Here is a 20,179-nt window from a genome sequence, read left to right on the forward strand (position 1 = left end):
AGGTTGTAGCGAGGTGGGTGCTGGTCTCTTCTCCCAAGTGAGAAGCGATAGGACAAGAGGCAATGGCCTCAGGCTGTGCAGGGGAGGTTTAGCTTGGCTATTAGGGAGGAAATTCTTCACCGAAAGGGTTGTCTAGCATTGGAACAGGCTGCTCGGGGAAGTGGTGGAGTCACCATCCCTGGAGGTATTTAAAAGATGTGTAGATGTGGTGGTTAGGGACATGGTTTAGTGGTGGACTTGACAGTGTTAGGTTAACAGTTGGACTTGATGATCTTAAAGATCTTTTCCAACCTAAATGATTCTGTGTTTCACATATGAAAGTTACAATTTCCTTTCATTGCCTAGATGCCTGCGGTGGACCGCTAGAGCTGTGACAGTTCACACCACCACGGATATGCAGCCATCTCCTGAGTTTATCTATGGGATTAGCTCCTCAAAGGCTTTGAGAATGTGGATTACATTCTCTAGTAGGCTGTGCTGTACTAAAGCCAATGTCTCAGCTCTCACTTTCTCAGAGAAAAATAAAAGGGGGAGAAAGATCAGAGGCTGACAGTTTCATTGTATTATTTTGTTAAAGCTTAGCGTATATGGAGTTCCATTCAAGTTTCCATTTTTAGTCTGTTGGGCTTTTACAGCAAGAGCAGGAGGATGTGAAAATTGTAGTCGGTCAGGCAGCTTCTTACTTTTAACATGGAAGCTGATGTTTGAGAGGAGTATTATAATATCTATTGTATGGCTTTCCTTCAATCCCCCAAAACTACACGTTGCACATAGAGGAAAACAGATGTCTTTGTGTTTGGCATTTTCTTGAGATTTATGTAGAGATTGTTTGTGGGATACTCTGTGATTCTGTGATACCTGGACATAGCATTTACCATACGTAACCAGAAATGAAAGAGCAGTAAAGGTCAAGTGGATAAGACACTTTACCAGGACTTAATGAATCTAGATGCTTCTGTGAGTCTGTAAAATCAAAGTAATGGTGTTGTAAGGTGTAAAACATTTTTTATGTAGGACTAGTTATTATTTTGGTGTTTGCTACATGGGAAATGGCACAGCTTTTAATGAAATACCTTCTTAGACAGGATTTAAACCACCAGGGCTTTGTCTTTTGAAATTGTTGGTAATCCTCTGAGCTCAGAAGCTAAGAAAAATTGGGATGTGCTGTTGTGCAGCAGTACATCTAGCACATATCCTTCTGTTGTTACTGCCAGCAAGTTGAATATTGTTCAGAATGAAGTAACCTGTGTAGCATGTTTCATGGGATCATGTTTGTAATGCAAATATTTTCAAGGAGAGGGCTTATGCCAAGATGTTCTAGTTCATCTGTTAACCTCCCATAGCAAAATCACCTGCAAATAACAAACCTTGTTTATCAACTGCTGGTATTTTTCTCAGCCTGCAGTGGGGCAACTTCATTTCTAGTGTCTCTACAGTGCATTTCTGACAAAGCTGCTATACCTGTGTAGGTTGGTCCATTACTATGCAAGGATCCAAGCGTGGATCCTGAAGGATGAAAGTCCCATCGGCCAAGAAGGAGTCCACAGTGCCACATGGTATAACTGGAGGGCTTTCCTCTCCACAGCTAGCTCATTTGGGGCCAGATCCTCTGACCCATACTGTGTAGGTGACCTGCAGTAGGCAAACACAGTGTAAGCATGCACTCAGCTTCAGGAGGACCTGGGTATCAGCAATTCATGAGTGTCTCTTACCTATTAAAAAATGCAAACACCTCTCTAGTTCTGTTCAGCTGTTTGTGTGCTTGGTAAGTTCAAAATTCTCCACAGTGTGCTTTCTTACCATTTTTAGCTATAATGTATTCATTTTGCAAAATCTAATTAGGTAAGGCCAAGCCTTACACTACAGATTTGCCAACATAGCAAATTGGTGGAAAAAACCCTGCTGCAAAGAACTTTGTTTGGCTGAGGTTTTATTGTTTGTGGAGTTGTATACGTGCGTCAGGAGAAAAACTCCAGGTAGTATCTGCTATGCTTAGAGGCTCTTCCAAAATAATTATGCCTGCATGAACTAAAATTAAAGGGTTCTACTGCATGTAGGCTCAGGGAGTAATACTTCTTTTAGAAATTTAAATTGGAAAAAAAATTAAGTTTACTGGTAACTCACAGAGTGTGTCTTAACTTCGGCTTTGCTTTTCATTTCTCTTGCTGGCAGTGGTTCTTTTAAGCACTTACTAAATACATTTCTTCAGAGTCCTTCCCCAGCTGCTGTATCCATAGTACGATCTTGTTATGGTAAGATTACATGCAAGGAGATATGGCTTAGTGAACTGAGTATTTAGGACACAAAAAAAATAATCTGTTAACTGACTAATTCTGGCAAAGTTGCCAAAAGTTTGTATCTGAGAGATTGCTGTTTTCTTTGTACTTAACCCAGGAGGGCTGTGATAAGTAGTGTGGGCTATAGTCAGATTGCTTATTATTGACTTTTTAATGGAGTTCCCTGTAGTCTGTAGCAAAAGCCAAGAAAAATAAACAGCAGCAGAAAGCCTGTCCCAACTTGTTGGATAAACTATGAGAGACCTCCTCCCTACCGTACTGTGTTTTGGGTAGTTTTGTTTCCTGTCTGGAAACCAGTGTATTACTATGTTTGGGGGGGTTCAGTCTTTTCTTAAAGGGAAAGTGTCTTTTATGTCCGAGTGTTACAACAAGTATTGATTCCGTGACCCTTTGTCGATTGGATGTTGTTCGCTATTTGAAAAATAAGCAACATTAAACAAAAGAGGTATGACTGCCTGTGCTCCAGCTTTATTTACTTTTATACTTTACCATACACTCTTTCTTCCACAGGCATTTCCTATTCAAAACAGGAACGGGGACCACACCGCTGTTCAGTACTGCAACGCCAGGGTACACAATGGCATCCGGCTCTGTTTATTCCCCTCCTACTCGGCCACTACCTAGGAACACTCTATCCAGAAGTGCTTTTAAATTCAAGAAGTCTTCGAAGTACTGTAGCTGGAAATGCACTGCGCTCTGTGCTGTAGGGGTCTCAGTGCTGCTGGCAATACTGCTGTCCTACTTTATAGGTGAGTCCCATTTTTTATAATTGTCACCGTGAACAGGGATGTCTGATGGATTGTATATGGACTGTGACACACTGACTTTTAACTAGCCAACTTTTTGGTAACAGGAAAAACCACGACAGTTATTTAAAGAAAAGTCCCAATTGTTTTGATGAAATAGAAAGTTTGAGTATTTTGCAAGCGTTCAACAGCATGATGGTGGGTGAGTTAATTAATTCAAAGCAGTATTTGAACTGCAATTAAGCTATGTGGTGTCTAGTTCTTATAAAAGTATGTGCAAAATACAGGCTTTAAAAATTTTATAATGTGACTATAACTTGCAGCTTATCCATGAAACTCTTTTCCTCTCATTTTGCATGAAATACAACTAATGCAGCATTTAGGAATGTGAACTATCACTTATTTCATCATTACATACACATATGTTTGTGTATAGAGGTAGAGCAGAAGTCTAATACATGCTTTTGATTGCAAGATAGGGAAAACAATTGTCCAAAAGGACGGAGACTTCTTCCTGTCCTGCGGGTTGTTTATTTCTAATTATGCCCTCTTTTCTTTATTTGTTTGTTAAATTCCATTTCCCAATTTTTATTTTAGAGGATTTCCTTTATTTCTTCATCTCTGTAATTATTTAATGTCGTAACTGTTCGCTATGTATATTCTATAATTTGAGGTTTAGGCTGTTAACTGGGGGCAGTGCTTATCTGTGAGAAAAATAACATTGACTTTAATGAGGGAACAGAACAGGCTGGTTTTGTGCTAGTAATTTCTTCTATGGCTTTGTCCAGATTACAATTTTTTTCACCTCTGAGTCCATAAATGATCTTCAAAGACTTTCTTTTAACTGATTAGCTAATTAGAAGTTTAAGTCACCACAGTTAGGGAAATACAAATGTAAGGGTCTGGGTTTTGGTATTGGTTGCACTTAGATACAGAGTCTTAAGAAGTCAAGGAAAGAAAATAGAAAGAGGACAGTCAACCTCTCCTTTCCTCCCTCTTTTTGAAATCAGTGCAAATTAGTAATAAAGCCTAGAAGACCTGATGATCCTTAAATCTTCATTGCCTTTGTTGAAACGGACTTGCTACGTTTCAATCCGAGGCACACCGTAAGCTGTATAAAGCCTTTGAAGTAGTTCTTCCTGAGCTGAAGCTCCTGTGGACAATGCAAGAAACCGGGTTGCTGAGTAGCTGGAGAAATTCTGCTTTGCCCCAGCAAAACCAAGCCCCCTGAGCACCTTTTCCACTTCAGCTGCCAGCCCCGAAGAGCAAAAGGCACGTATGCGAACACAGGGCTTGCCGCTGCCGTCCAGCCCCTTTCAGTCACTGGCTCTGTAGTTAAGTTCTGTGAATGTGCGCAGGACTATAAAGGTGTGGTTTAGAGTTAAGCTTTGACAACACTACATCTTTTTTAAAGTGGAGTGGAAATAATCCCATTTATAAAGCATATTAATTGCACTCGGTCTCCATAATATTGCCTTATAACTCATCAGAAGCAAACATCTGCTACTAAATAAATACATAAATACAAAAGAAGAACTCAGTGTGAAGTATCACTGTCAAGAACCGGGAAAAGCAGCCAGACGGTAAAATATTGAAGACCTGATTCTGAGCTGAGCTCTACACTTTGCTAGCCCCAAAGAGTGAGATTATTTATGAATCTGAGGGGCACAGGAAGATGGCTGTACCGGATTATTTCTCCCACAGGCACATTAAGAAATGTAAGCATGTCTAATGCGCCTCTATTCCTGTATTTGGGAAAAAGAGACGAGCTTTTCAGTGAGTGAGAGCTTTCAGCTCCACACATCATTTATTCACATAACCTGTAAAAAACCCCCGAATATAGCTGTACAACATTTCATTTCATGGGCGCATGCCAGCTCACATCCTTGCTGAAATAATGCACAAGGGCCTTCCTCTGCCCATAGTCAATAGGGAGCTCTTTGCCTACTGGTGATATTACACACAGTTCAGCTAACTCAGCAATCTAAATGTAAAATCCAGCACTCAGGGACACTCTCTAGAGAACTTAAGGTCCATAAAACCATGAATGGATTACACTCATTCATATATGTGGTTTTGCCATCTCCACAGATGTAGTATCAGAATTACTCTCCATTTAATAGGCTGTCCAAGTATAAATCGGTGGAAATCATTAATGTAAGATAGAAACGGTCCTTCACCTTGGTTAACTGTTTCATAACATAGGTGTGAAAAGGGAAATGACTGAGTAAGAAATGGGTTATAATATAAAAAGGTGGGAAGGACTGTGGTATTGTGGGACCTCTAGCATCTTGTGACATGGCTCTAATACAGTGGTCTGGCTTGTCTGCTGAGGTTTACAGCATCTGAGGTGGCGTGTCACGTTCATAAAGGCAGTTTGAGACATGTTTTGAACTTCATAGAGAGACATTGCCACAAGCGTGGAAGTGCTACGGCCCTTGCTGCAAAATGTGCCAGTATACATTGATAAGGAGCACAGTGTGGCTGATGTCCACTGTGTGACTGTGGCAGCTGCGGTCTGAAGAACTAGTAAGACTGCTTACCCAGCGAGCAGTGGTGTAACAAGCTCTTGTCAGAAAAGCAGAGAGATGAATGTGTCGTGCCCAGGCCTATTTTAGTTGCAGTGGATATGGGGTAGAGACAGTGACTTCGGATCCCACTGCCTCTTCTCAGGCGACATAAGGCAGAAGAGACAGTTTGCTAGACTCCATGTCTGCCTTTGCAGAACTACTCAGCCAATTACTGCTCTGTCAATTAGCCTAACCAGGGGAAGGAGCTACATCAAGAGTCTGGTCTGTCTTGCACTTCTTCCATCACTGACAGGAAAGACTCCTACATTTACAGAGTCTTCAAAGAGGAGGTGAGAGCAGAGGGTGTAAGCATGGGCAGAAAGCAAACACTATATTGGGGCAGAAAGCAAACACTATATTGTAAGGCCACTTAATGCAGTCTTGGGTTTCAGAAGGAGTTGAAAATGTTATTTCAGCCTAAAGGAAAGTGCGTCTCACTTCCAGCCTCCCCACATATTCTTGCTTTTCTAGTCCACGTGGTCTCTCTCAGCCATTCTGCAATGTACAAAATGTTTAAGTTCACCATTCCTGCCAATGAGACCTGCTAATTTTTAGAGGAAAATAGGAGCTGGGAAAATACTGATCCTTTGTCTAGAAGCTTCATCTGCAATTAAATGGTTGAGAAACAAGGAGTTAAGCAACAGGAACATGCAAGTGCTGAACCGAAAGATAGTACAGCAACATACAGGAAAGTGGAGATCTCGTCTAGAGTAAAGGATTCAAAGAAGAGCTCCCTGAAATAGTGGGTTAGAAAGATGGGGAATAAAGAATATAAACTGCCTCGTTTTGGGATCAGGAGTACGCTGGAATTTCTTCAAGCTGCTCATTTGCTTAACTGCTATCCATAATCAGATTTGCAACCAAGGAAGAAAATGGCCTTTTTTTTTTTTTCCAGCGTGGAAGTTTTAGAATCTTTTTCCCTGTTTGGAAGACTAGGAAGAGCAGTATTAAATTTAAGCCATGAAAGAGTAAGAAACGTGCAGTTGCCTTAGTTTGACCTAAATACACATTAATAGTTTTACCCAAACTTGGTACAGGAAGCCTGTGTGAGAGCCAGAAATGGAGTCCAGCTTTACAGTGTTCAAGACAAAACAAAACTGTCCTCCTCTCCCCCTGGCTTACTGCCTCATTCACCATCCGTCATTTGCAACGAATGAATGAAAGTTCTGTAGAACAACTAGGTCAAACATGGGCATCAAATCAACGTTTCATATGTCACCTCCATTCTTAAGTTCTGCCATTTGGGATCTGCTCTGTCCACTCTTGGTTTTATTAAGGGAGGGTCAGTTGTTCTTGGGTGTGGTTTTCTTCTAACAGAAAAAATCCACTGTGCAATTTTAGAGTACTACATCAGTCAGGAGTTGTTTCCAATATGGTGTTGTGTAGCACAGACTCCGACCATCGATGTTAACAGACTTATAGGTACTATACTAATTATTTCATCTTTAGTGTGGATTCAACAACTGGACAAAATTAATGAAAATCTGGGGATATCAGGCCCCTCTCTCGTCCCCAAGAATTGCTCTGGCAACTGATTCTCCATTGCCAATGGCACTATCTTGACATGGTCTAAGTCAATACAAGAAGTGAGTGAGTGCCGTTTTCACTGTGCATGCAACCAAGGGCGAGCAGTTTTCCTCAGTCAGTGTTAGAATTACACAATACCAGAATCATTCAATTAAGCTTGAAGAGTTTTACACTGAAAGATTGCATGCATCCGTCATGAATGTTGTCTTATGTCTACTAAATAGGTTTCTGTGAACATAAAACAGTCTTCAAATACACAGTGAGACCTGACCTATTTAGTCGGGCCTCTGCTGTCCTGACTTCTTCACAACAATCTGTTGTACTTTCAAGTCTGTTGAGCATTTCACCCTCTGTGTACCTTGGAATTGATCATTTTATTAACCTTAGCTCTGCAGCCAATGGTCAGGACAAGAATATACAGCAGCTAGCTATTCTTTGTGATAAAGCAAATATTTAAGTATCAGTGATAACAGAAGGGCATCTCTTCTATAGAGGGGAAAAAAAAGGATAAATGAGTTTTGTTTAATTAAAAAGGCTACAGGACTATTTTTGTCACTACTGCTTGCTGTGAACAGTTAAGCAAATCTAATTTGGACAGAAAAGAAAGCTAAGATTTAGACTTAACTGGAACATCTTTTGGGAAAACATGTACTTTAATTTATGTTTCGTTCCGTGAGAAACAGTAGAAAAACGGCAGTTCTGCTATGACACAGAGATGACCATACAGTCATAACACAAATTGCAAATGAAATGTGAATGGAAAAGAGATACCAGACTTGAAAGCCATTTTTGATAATTACAGATAGTTCGTATTTTCCACATTTGTATAAAAATAGGTACATTGTACTTATTCTGTGGTTATAATACTGTGCATTCATGCTTTTTGTCCATCTAGAAACATTAATGTTTTATCATCATCTCAAGCTATTTAAACTAAACTGAAAATTTATATGCTAATAGATTTCTAATAATGGACAGCTATCCACAGAGTTATCTCAAAAACCTACTGAGAGTAACAGAGCAACTTAAAATAAGAGGTTTTAAGGCAGAAAGAGAAGGAGGTGGCCAGGAAAAATAGCAAACAAGTTTCATCATTAGAGCAGACTTGACACAGAGGGGTGCAGGGTGCGAAAATTATAACTGAGGGTCATTTAACTATCCTGCAGGTGAGCTTTAAGTAATCCTTAAAAATTAGAAAACTGTCTGTTTCTGCAGACTGAGGTTAACTTTGCATGTCTCCAGCGCTGTTCCCAAGTTTCTTGTCTGTGATTCTCCCATATTACTCAGGATTTAGTGTGATAGCTGCTGGCATTCATGTCCCTTCCCAGATTGCAGAGGACCAGATGCCTTTTTCTGTTCTCAGTGGCAGAAGTCATAGTAGGGCAGAACCACGCTCCCCAAAACTAATGGACTTACAACCGTGACAATTGTAGAACTGAATTTTTGTGACTAAAGCAATGACTACATATACCTGTAATCAAAAGGAATCTATTTTATTTTATCAATAAAGAACAATACAATATTTCTTTTTTATTGCAATGCCAAGTTAACATTATTCTGCTGTTTGTAAAGCTCAATTACTGCCAGGAATGAAGAAAACAACTTAATTAATAATGCCATTTAAATGGAATTTTTATTGCAATACCCAGCATAGGTATTGTAATTAACAGGCATGAGGGAGAATATAGTTAAGTTGCCATTAATCACCTTTACTTTTCATTATGTGTTTATAGAAACTGTTTTTCTCTTTGACCTGCATTTAATTTTGAGTATTGTAATGCTGTTGTCACTGAGAGTTTCATCAAGAACTTTTGTTTTTCCGCATTCTTTCCCCACATCCATCTGCCTCCCTAGGTTGTGCTGGGACCTTAGCTATGACTGGAGCTTCACTGAGGCGTATGGATTGGAAATATGTTCCCCGTCTGCAGATATGTGGCAGATTTTTACAGTTTGCCAGATCTATGCTCTCACCTCATTCCTCTTTCAGTCAAATTAGAGGTATTGAGGTAGACTAATACATTTATATATCTGATTCGGGGCGGGGGGGGAGGGGAATAAGAAATATTTTGGTTTTCCTCTTGATTTGTTGACATCATTTGAAGAAAGTGCTCTGAGATTTTACAGTTTACCAAGTCCACATATCACAGTGTATTCCAACTACCATCCAAAAATCTACAGCAGGGAAACTTGTTTTTACAAACTTTTCTGAGAAAGCACATCAGCTATCAAAGAATGGGTTCTTAGCGTTGTCTGCACCAAGCACTTAGGAGAACTACATCAACATCTTGTGGTTTTGCTCAGTGTGTGCCTGTCTCTGGAGCTGTGAAGGCAGCCAGCGTCTCCAGCACTACAGAGAGTACATTAAAAAGTTGTAGAAAACTCTCATTTTAAGTGTCCATGGGGCTTTTAGGGAAAGCTCCGTGTGTCTCTGGTGCATTTGGAGACAGAAGCAGTGTCACTGTCAGTTCACTGTCATCCTTTCTTTTCCCAAATTAAAAGTTTCCCTTATCAGTTCAGGCTTGATGGCGATTGGAAGTGGCTGCCTCTCAAAGCAAGCAGCTGTGGATTAGGTACATAGTCATGTCTTACTTCTGTCTAGAATGCATGTTTCCAGATCCAAATGTCATGGGCATCCAGAAGCTCGCTGCCGCTGATGATGACAACGCCATGTGTGGGGCTCTGCTTCGGCAGCATGCGTGGCTTTTGCTCCACACCTGTCAAAATCTGCTTGCCTGTGGTTTTAGACATCAGCGCCACATCTTGCTCTTCTCTGACTGAAGGTCAGGTATGTGGTCTAACTACAAAGTAGGACCAAAGGGTGTGTAGTCTCTTCAGCTGGGCCTTCAGTGTGTGCTCATATAACAGTGAATGCAGTACAGCACAATTATTTAACAGGTGGAAACCACCTCCTGGAATTTCTAAAGGGTTTTAACATCCTGAATGGACCTTAGGAAAGTCCTTGGATTCTGAAGTAGCAATGTCCTAGTTCCATCTCGATACTTCACAGTCATTAAAAACAGAACTATAGAAGCCAGGTAATTGGTACTTGTAGGCCATGCCTTTATAATACCTGTTCAGGCAACTCCTTTCAGTCATTTCTGACACGTGCTTTGTAAATGAAAGTATTCAGATACACGTGTGACTGTCCACACTGGTTTTATGCTTAAACCTGAAGCTTAATATTACAGCTAGTACTTCCATGACTTTCTGCATTGCAGGGATTTTCAGCTATGACTAACATGAGATAAATTTATTTTCCTTGGTATCCCATAGCTATGACTTCTAGACGTCTGTATGAGTTTCTTACAATGTTTATACAGCATTGCTGATGAGGTCATTGTGCCTTCTTAATGTGGAAATATTTTGTAAGCAAGAATGTAATTTCTTTTCTTCACCACATTCTTTCTTTCAAAACTGGGAGACAGAGAGAGAATGACTAGTCAGAAAATGAAGCTGTTATGCTTCACCAGCTTATTGGGCTGAAAGCATTTCTAACATCTTTCATTGAAATAGTACGGAATCTAAACATGTTGAACATCTGTGTTGTGAAGCCTGAACATTAAACATACTTTCTTTTCTCGTGCAAGAATACCATTGTGAGTAATGCCTTTGGTTGATGTTTTTTTGAACAAAGGTCTTGTTACTGTGTTTCAGACTCAGTGCGAAGCATAATACAATATTTACTCTTTCAGGAGTGCACAGTATTAGTACTTGATTGGTGTTGTGGATGTCACATGCTATTATTGTTAGTGGCACTGAGAGTAGAACATTCATTGAGAAAGATAATCCTCGCACAGAAGGATGTAGGAACATGTAATTGGCAGTCAGGAGGTTAAAAGAAACTTGACAAGATTTCAAGGGATTAAAAAAGTTAATCTGTCAAGGAGCATACCCACCTCTGCTCTGAAAAAGGTTTGTATTCTAATTAAGATACATCAGAAGGGTTTTGGCAATAGTCTTGTCACCCTTCCACTTTTGCCCAGTGGAGCAAATTGAAACTCAGTAATCTTGGCAATATAACAGGTGTAGTAATAAACTGCAAGATGACATCATGTCATTTTCCATAGGTCCCACACTGTGTGATTCTGCCATCATACTGTGATGCAATATGATGGTTTATGAAGATCCAACTGGTGGTCTCAGAAATACTGGTATCTTTTGCAAGCACGTTATGTAGAGAAGTGGGCCCTTCTGCACTACTGTATCTTCTGGCAGACTCTGAAATAGTAGCAATGTTTCAGTCTAATGAGAAATGAAGTTAAATTACATCAGCTACTTATTTTGAATAAATAGCAAGCTTAGAGATGTAGCTCCTATTTTATCAATGCAGGTAAACATGTATATTTCAGTAGTATGTAAGCATATGTGATACTTCAAATGCATGCGTATGTTTAAGAGATTTTGCAAAGCAGAGATGAAATTACACAGGTGATTACTCAAGTTGTTGTGGACATAGGTTTACAGTCTTCTCTTCTTTGCTGGTAGTTTCCGTTATTTTCTAGCTCGTGTCTGTGAAGAAAGAAGGCAGCCCTTAGAGATGTGCTGTCTGCTGTGATGTGTGTATTATAATACATGTATCAAAACCGGTAGTTTTGTGTATGCTTTGCATCTTTTATAAAGTGCATCCTTTCTGTAAATTGCAATCTTTTCTCGGATCTTTTTCTATTAAGAGAAATGCTTGGTCTCTTTTTGAATGCTTTAAAATACTCACGCTGTTAAAAATGTCTGATTTAGATGAGATTTTGGTAAACCTCTCTACACAAGCACTTTAGAATAAAAAGGTCAAGTACATGTATCCAAACTTGCTTTGAGCAATATCATTTGATGTTACATTTATGACTGCGATCGCAAGAACACATGGATTTTATATAGGTGTAATTACCCTACTGCAGTGATTAATTATGGATGAAAGCTAGGTGTCCTCTGAAGTAGACAAGAATCTTTAAACATGAGATCCTTCATTTTCACATTGATGCCATTTCAGACAACTTCATTCACGAAATGATAAAAAAATGCTGTCTCTTAGAAGTCATCACCTATAACAATATTTGTAGTTTTATAATGCAGGAAAAACAAACGTGCTACAACTGTATAGATGATGTGGACATTTGCATTTGAAATGTTTAATTTTCCTCAATAATAAAACCATTCAAACAAAACTAGAGTGGTTTTGCCAACATTTGATGAAATAGGATTACACAAAGGCATCTCTTTTAATAACTCTATAGAAGGAGTAATATGGGAGAGGTTTAGGTATTGCAAATAAATACCAGCCATTTGGAAAATTAGATAGCTCTAGAAACCTAACAGGTATGTTCTCTGTGGTTTTTATTCAAAAATACTTCCAAGTTACTACAGGAAGAGTAGTATTTTTATTTCAGTCATACTCAGCGAAAACTAACAGCCAGCTGCATAAACACCCTTTGCTAACCTGTGATTTACATGAGTTTCACAAGGTGTGAAACAACAACAGGGTACAATAAATTTATCTTCACTTGCAAAAGCTGAAAACTCATCTGTTGTTTTATTGTCTTTCATCTTTGAAATGTCAAGTTTCACACTAGTTTTTATTGAGACATTTTTGTTGGACAGTGGGTCCTCATTTGACTCACTCCAAATCTTTTCACACTGCCAAGGAATAGTTCTTTATGTTTTCAACTTATTTGCCAAGTTTTTTGTTCCCAGCAGCTTCTTTTCTGCCTCTCTCCTGTTAGTAATCTCAAGCAGAGGTAATGATATTGAGGTATGTTTGAAAAGGAGAGATACTATCCTTGTTATTTCAGTTCAACCGGAATCAAAAGTAGAGGATAATTTTAAAACATGTCCTTATTACTGATCCAATATCTTTTCACACAGTAAAAGGAGTAATTGGTTTTTTACATCAATTTTATAAGTAACTGCTACTTTAGAGCTAAGACTGTCTATTCTTAGTATCACCTGTAAGATTTTCTAGTTTAGTGTCATGGCTGATTTTACTGTAAGGGGGGAAAAAACATCAATGTGAAACTGTAATCCTAACTTTTTTTCAAAGGTTTACCTAACTCTTTAAAAATACAAAGTGGCTTGCAAACTTGCTTGCAAGCAACAGATCACTGGTCTTACAAACTATTAACAGTAAAGTTGTCTTTAGGGTATAGGTTCCTTTCATAACTCATACATGATAAATTATTGGTTTGTTTTTTATTTTCGTGTACCTACAGTATATCTTTACTCACAAGAATAGTTTCATAAAAGCCATGTCTCACTTTAGTGAGGCCTCTAGAGGAACATGATGTTTTATTCCAATGCACATAAAATGCATTAATGACTATATAATAAAGGATGCTTCATCTAGTAGGCAGTACCCCCTTGTGTGTCTTACTTGTGTGCCCACACACACAGCTGCTTAGGCAGTCGTGATTCCTGCTATAGTGAGAAACTATGTTGCTGTGAGGAATTGAGCTAAAATAGAGGGTGCGGGAGAGGTTTCAGTAGGGGGTAACTGCAGTCGCTGAGCTGACTTAAACCTTGGTTTTTTGAACGAAGAATCTGCACAAGATTGCTTTTGCAGATACCTAATAGCTGACAAGTGTATATTGGAATTGTTGAGGTAAGGTAGAGTTGTGTAAAAAAGCCTCTTTGATGGTGAACTCGCTGTGTCCGTTCTATTCTTAAATATGGATATTCTGGTTTTAAATACGGATTGACGTGGAAATTCTTTGGGTTTGCAAGGTGATCTGCATGTTGTGGTTTGTTTATGCATCCACATAATTGCACAGTTCAGGTAGGTGAGTGGTAATTATCATGGATAGATCTAAATCACCATGAAGAAGTTTCGTAAAGAGGTTATAGGTTATTTTCTCTTGGCCTCAATCACGTCCCTTTGATCTACAAGTGGACTGCTGTAATCATGATATCACGAAGCCTAACAAACAGTAAAGGATTAGAAAACCTATATATTGACTTGCACGTTCAATCAACTTGTATGTGATCTCAGCAGGAAATTCAAAACAAAAGCTAATTTATGGAAAAATATGTAGTTCTAATCACAGTTTAGCTCCATGGGGTTCCAAATAACACACTACAATCTCTACATGCAGATGCTTTCATCTTACATTCCAGATTTGGTGACATTCCAAAAGTTCTTATCAAACCTTATTATCATCTTTTATTAAAGCTTATTACATGTCTCCTTATTGCATGTTTGCTGTAATATTCTGTCATTCTTAATATGGAATAAAAAAGCTTTGATCTTTTTTCAGCCAGTCATGAGATGGAAATACGCAACACAAGTATTTCACTATATACTATAAAATCCCAGCTTGGTGTGTCCTTTGAACATCACATTAATTGGCCCCTGTTTCTTTTTCCTTTGGTTCTTAAATCTTTTCATCAAACTGCACTTCTCCATGCCATCAACATGCAAATAGGTTGTGCATGATCGTATAGTGCCATTTCGTTATTATTATATCCCTCAAGAGATTTGTGAGCTTTTGTTGGGTTTGGGGTTTTTATTTGTAAAGAATAAGGCTTTTGAACTGTAAAAATGGTTGGACCCGTTCATTGATGCCCTTGCCTAAGAAAGATGTTTCCAATGAATTTTGAGACATTACATCGCCATTGCTTTTTTTAACGCTCCCGTTTTATGAAGGCTGCGATCTAAAGGATGTCGCCCTGAGCAAGACTTCTGTTGGAGTTGTAGAAAAAAAAACTAAAATAGATAAGCATAAACCTGAGTCTCAGCTGTTTTCCAGAAGGCGAGTTTAAGGGAGGAGAGGGAAGGAGTTAAAGATTGAGAAGGAAGAGAGTAAAGAAATGCCCGAAGGAATACAGAGAAGTAATTATCCTGCAGTCTCAACCCAGTCTCGAAAAGCGTAAATCAGGGAATTTTTTTTCCTCCCCCACAGTAGTTGACAGCAAAATCATTGATTTTGACTTTATTAGATAGAAACCCAAAATTTATGGAATGTTTTTCATGTCTTCGTATGAACTAAAAGAGACAAAACATCCCTTGTCTCAAAGGAGTCAGCAATCTAATATGCACTTCCCCAGAATTTCTGTACCTGTAATGATTTTTCACCATCTTGTTAACTGTGAACAACATTTTCTGAAAGAAAAAAAGCTATGTTCAGGAGAAAGCCCAGGATAATACTAAAGACTGTTCAGGTAATACTGAAGACTGTTATACAAGGGGAATGTTGGATGATCATCAAAATAAATGGACAAATCTGAAACAAGACATAACAGATACATCTTATTTAAATAAGAGGCTAGTGAGTAATGATCTTTGTTTCTGTTTTAAGAAATCTGGATTCTCCCTTAAGCTTTGAATGTGTCTCACATAATGGTGTTGACAGAATGAGACTGTTGTTATATAAAAGTCCCTGCCTTGACAACTAAAATGATGTATCTAGCGATACAAGTTTTCAGAGGAATAAACGTTCCATTTTTGGGTGACTGTAGTAAAAATAGTAACACTGATACTACCACATACCTTTCTTACAGTTCAAATGCAGCATAATTTAAAATGGCTTATAATCATCTTTGATTAGTGGTCAAAGTAAGTAAATTTAGCCATAGTGGATAGCTGATATATCTTTGTTGCTGTATTTTTCTAGGCAATTTTTTGTGATGTGTTTTGCAAATTCTTTCCTTAAAGGGTTCCAAGTGAAAATGAAGGCTAGAGTATAAAGGTTGGATGTTTTTGCAGGTGAAACAGTAAAATCAATGGACCCATTCAGCAGTTCAGGCTAGAAGAAAAGAGACCATACTTTTTCAGTTACTGTATTGATCTGGATAGGTATCGCTAAATTTTTCATATAATGCTATACTAAAATGTCTTACATTCAGCATACAGGTCCAGAAACTTTTGTATGATGCTCCTGGTGGCTAACATTTTGAAGGTGCTCAAAAGCATGTGCTTTAAAATTATTTTAAATTTAGAATTAACAGGCTTTTTGTTGATTTGAGAAAAACATTAATAAAGAACTTGTCTTTGTAACTTTTAATTCACTTTATTTAAAATTTTAATTAACTGTTTTTAATTCACTATTTGATCTGCAGCAACATCCAAGGCATCCTATTATCTTAGAAAAAAGCAAATGAATGCAAATCACTGGCAGTTGATTTGCACATCTTCTGGTCCACTCCAGGTCCTTCAGAATAAAATAGGTTTAGATTCTAATTATAGCTGCAAGAAAAATATACGGGAGATAATTTTGAAAACCACTTCAATGTTCAAATACTTCATTTGAAAATGTATTGCCAACAGGGAGATGAACTAGAAGATAATCCTTCAACAAGATTGAGCAATAATTGCAATTTGCTTAGTTTAAATTATAATCTTTTTGCATTGCTTTAAATATAAATTATATTCACTTTTCCTTATGTGCTAGTATGCATATATATTATTCTATTAATTCAAGGGAAGCAATTTTGTAAATCGTGGTTTGAAAGCACCAGCACCCAAAAATATGTAGTAGTAACAGTCCTGGAAGGTGAGTTCAATATTTTAGCAAGAAGCTCCTCTTCAAGCACAGCTTCCTAAATAAGACTTGATTACCATACTTTGTAAAACACACGGGGGAAAGGAAGGAGGGTCGCCAACATCATTCGGTTCCTTTTGCCAACTCTCCCCACAGTGTCGAGTTCTTTACGTTTATAGAGTGTATACCATAGGGCTTATCTCCAGAGGTCTTGGGGAGATGCTTGCTGCTTAGAGATAGCCAGTGTTTCTTCTTTCCGCTGTCTAGTGTTAATTTTTGATCTGTCGTTATTCTGAGATGAGCTGGAGGAAACACTGGAAGTCCATTTCCCAATTCAGGCAACCCTGTTTCTGCTTCTTTCTACTTCAGGGAATCCTCCTATCTGTAAATTCTTGTTCCCCAGATATGCACTGTGTGACCTGTAGAATTCTTTCACTGCAAAAAAAACGAGTTTACAACATTCAGAATGGAAGCTATGGAGTTACTGGCACTTCTGACCAGTACGTCATAGACTTCAGACTCAAACTTTGGTCACCTCTCCAGTTACTGTAGGGCTAATTCCATGAATAAAGCCTCCGCTTATAGGCATTATGGTTTTGCTTGCTCCTCCTTATCACCTGCCTCTTAAATACTTTCACTTGCACAGCTCATAGGGTGTTTGCTGTGCCCTTTGTTTTCCATATGAGGCTATTTGTCACTTACAGTACTTCAAGAAAAGATGTGGTTGGTCCTGGTGAGTTACAATAAAGACGCCCTCGAATTTTGACCAGAATAATAAATAAGTTTCTCTGGTTTTTACTGCATATTACTACTCTTTCTTACAAAGAAAAAAATACTCTTTCTTTCAGATAGCAGTTATAGATCCCACCCAGCACTGTGTGTATATTCACACCTGTGTCCAAACTTTGTTTTCTGTTCAGAGCTATGTCCTGGATACTGGAGGTTGTTAACACCTGTGTAATTTATTTATCAACTAGCTGTCCCTATCCTCTTACCATTTAAGTGTATGGGGGGGGGGAATCAGACAAGCCCAGATTTTGCTAAATGGAGGTAGAGCTACATAAATTGCTTTTCTGTTACAGTTCTTTTTTGTGCCTCTTTGCAGAGAGCGAGCTTTGAGCTAGCAAGCAAGGCAAAAGGAAAGCACTTCCCAGTTGAATGCAGCAGCAGGTAGTTGTCAGCTCTCACAGTCCTGGTTCTGCCACATAGTTACATAAAATTATCCCTCTGTCTTACTACCTGCTAATAAAGGGACTAATTTCTTTTGGGCTTGCTGAAGGAAATCTCAAGGAGAGTTTTGAAGTGATAATACAGTGTGGTTTGCTCAACAAGAAGTTCCTTGTAAAGCGAATGCATAAAGCATAGCAATACTAGGTTGGGAAAGGAGCACGCAAGACAAATGGGCTGGTAACGTGAGAAGAATGAAAGGGCCTGATAGCAGCAACTTCTTCCCGAAGCAGATTATTGTAAAATGGTTTACACAGTGTAAACTAGTCATAAGAGTCTTTCCAAATATTTGCTGTGAAATGTATTCTTAGTTGCTATTTTAATTCTTAAGTGGAAATGAAGGCCTTGTAGACAGATTACAAGCCAAAATACCTAGACCTCAATTACACAGTGAAAGGTGAGATCAACCAAGCTTGAAAAAGCAGTTTAAGGTGGTTCAGAAACCCTTCAGTGAACTGTGTGGTGAGAGATGGTAGGATTACCTGATAGCTTGTAACAAATGATGGCTTTTTTGTGTTCACATCAGTGCTACCGTGGGTATAAATGCACTCCTTTAATCTGAGCCCTGAATCTTTTTAATATCCCAGTCCATTTGGTGTGTTCTACTTTGCAGAAATACAAAGCGGAGGTAAAAGCCCAACTGTTGGTTTAGTCACTGCTTGTATGTTTGGGATTTGTCCTGTAGAATTCAGCTATACCGACGAGCACCACCCAGACACTGGTGCTGCGCTCATGCCAAAAGCAGCGCAGATTCTTGAGGACTTTATCCTCTCTGATGCCTCTCCTTCCCACTCTGTTAGAGGGAATGGAGTCCTCACAATTTCAACTATCACTGCACCCTAAAGGCTGGCCATAATGCCGATAATTTGTCCAGAAGATGTACAGGTGCCGTCTTAAACACCTCTGTCAGTCCCAAAGTAAAATGCTATCATAACTGCAGCAGGTGAAGATCTGTTGGTAGCTAGAGATTCCTTTGCAGAATAGAGATGGGGACTGAAACAGCAGAACAGGCAGAGACCATTGTCTGTTTCTCTGCGTGAAGTCATTCTGTTCCGTGATGGGAGCAATCATCCCAGTCCTGATACAAGTATAAGGAAGCTTTCATTAAGGTTTGCGGGCACATTTGGAATTGTGACAACCCATCTTTTCTCCTGTTCCCTGAGGGTTCATCCATGCTTGCAGCCATGGGTTATTTGGATGGAGTTGTTGTGGTCTATAACCGCAGCCATCAAAAGCTGCGTGCTTTCTGGTTAGAGGCATCTGGCATTCTCAGGCAAGTCCTTCCTGCCATCAAAGACGTGCCAGTACTAGAAGTTGTTCCAGTGTTAATAACCTCATAGATTTGGCAGACTCAGAACTAGTTACTCTAGGAAAGGTCTCTTCCCTTCATTGTCAGTGTCTAACACCAAATAAATGCCAAATTGAATGGCAATAAACCAGACCTGACAGGCAATATCTAATACAAAAATCAAGACCTGCTTTACATTAGATTTGGGACTAAAAATAGCAGCTGGGAATAGAAAAATATATTTTGCTTTATATGGTTTTGCTTTAATTTTGCTTCATATATCAAATTCTTTATAGAAAGAAGCAAACCTATCATTTCTCTGAACATAATAGAAACAGAAAAGGGGATTGAACTCTGACATGCCCGTCCCAAAGGTGGGAGGAAGTGTTCATTCTTCTCTAGACCCAAGGAAATCAAACAAACAAACAAAACCCTGCAGTCTGCCTGCATCATTGCCCCTCTGGAAATTCAGAACTATTTCATAACATCTGACCTGAAGGTCTCAGACCCCCTGCCGTGGTGTGTTCTCAGTGTGCCGTTACCAGTACCAGGTGCCGCATATCAGACTCATGGGGGCATGGAGAATTTTCAGCAGGTGCCTCACTGTCCACCGATAAGGGCTTGAAGTCTGCTTTTATATAGATGGCTGGCTGAGATAAGACCAATCTTAATCAACAAAATAGTACCTGAATTTGTCTTAAAGAGTCTATTTACCCATGTTCTTAACGTTCCCCATCTCTAAAGAAATTGTCTCATATTTCAATCCTGTAGCAAGAAGCCTAATTCTTTCATGTTGTTCTCATACGTTTATACCGAAAGGACAATTCTCTGAATTCCATAGTGCTGTCTCAGAGAGATTACATAGTTGAATTATTTAGTGTGTTATTACACACTGTAAGTTTTTGGTTGCCATTGGAGTTGTCAAGCAACCATTTCTGGTCTGCTTCAAAAGTATTCCAGTATTCACAATCTGTGAAACAGCTGCATGTATCCATCTGTTCATTTTTATTAGACGTTGTTTACTGAACTTGATGCTAGTTCAGTGTCAAAGTTGAGAGAG

The 20,179-nt window shown here is 38.9% G+C and overlaps 1 protein-coding gene across 18 annotated transcripts in view; it reads left to right on the forward strand.

The window, feature by feature from the left end:
• The window catches only part of TENM3 (teneurin transmembrane protein 3), a 437,496-nt gene that overhangs the window by 315,464 nt on the left and 101,853 nt on the right, over positions 1-20,179 (forward strand). For all 18 annotated transcript variants that reach the window (XM_080379140.1, XM_080379147.1, XM_080379148.1 and 15 more), the window contains one exon: positions 2,808-3,046. In XM_080379140.1, coding sequence (XP_080235266.1) covers positions 2,808-3,046 — 239 coding nt within the window. The remainder of the gene's footprint in view (positions 1-2,807; positions 3,047-20,179) is intronic.

The sequence above is a fragment of the Falco punctatus genome, assembly GCF_963210335.1.
Source record: "Falco punctatus genome assembly, chromosome: 1".
In the NCBI taxonomy this organism is placed as follows: domain Eukaryota; kingdom Metazoa; phylum Chordata; class Aves; order Falconiformes; family Falconidae; genus Falco; species Falco punctatus.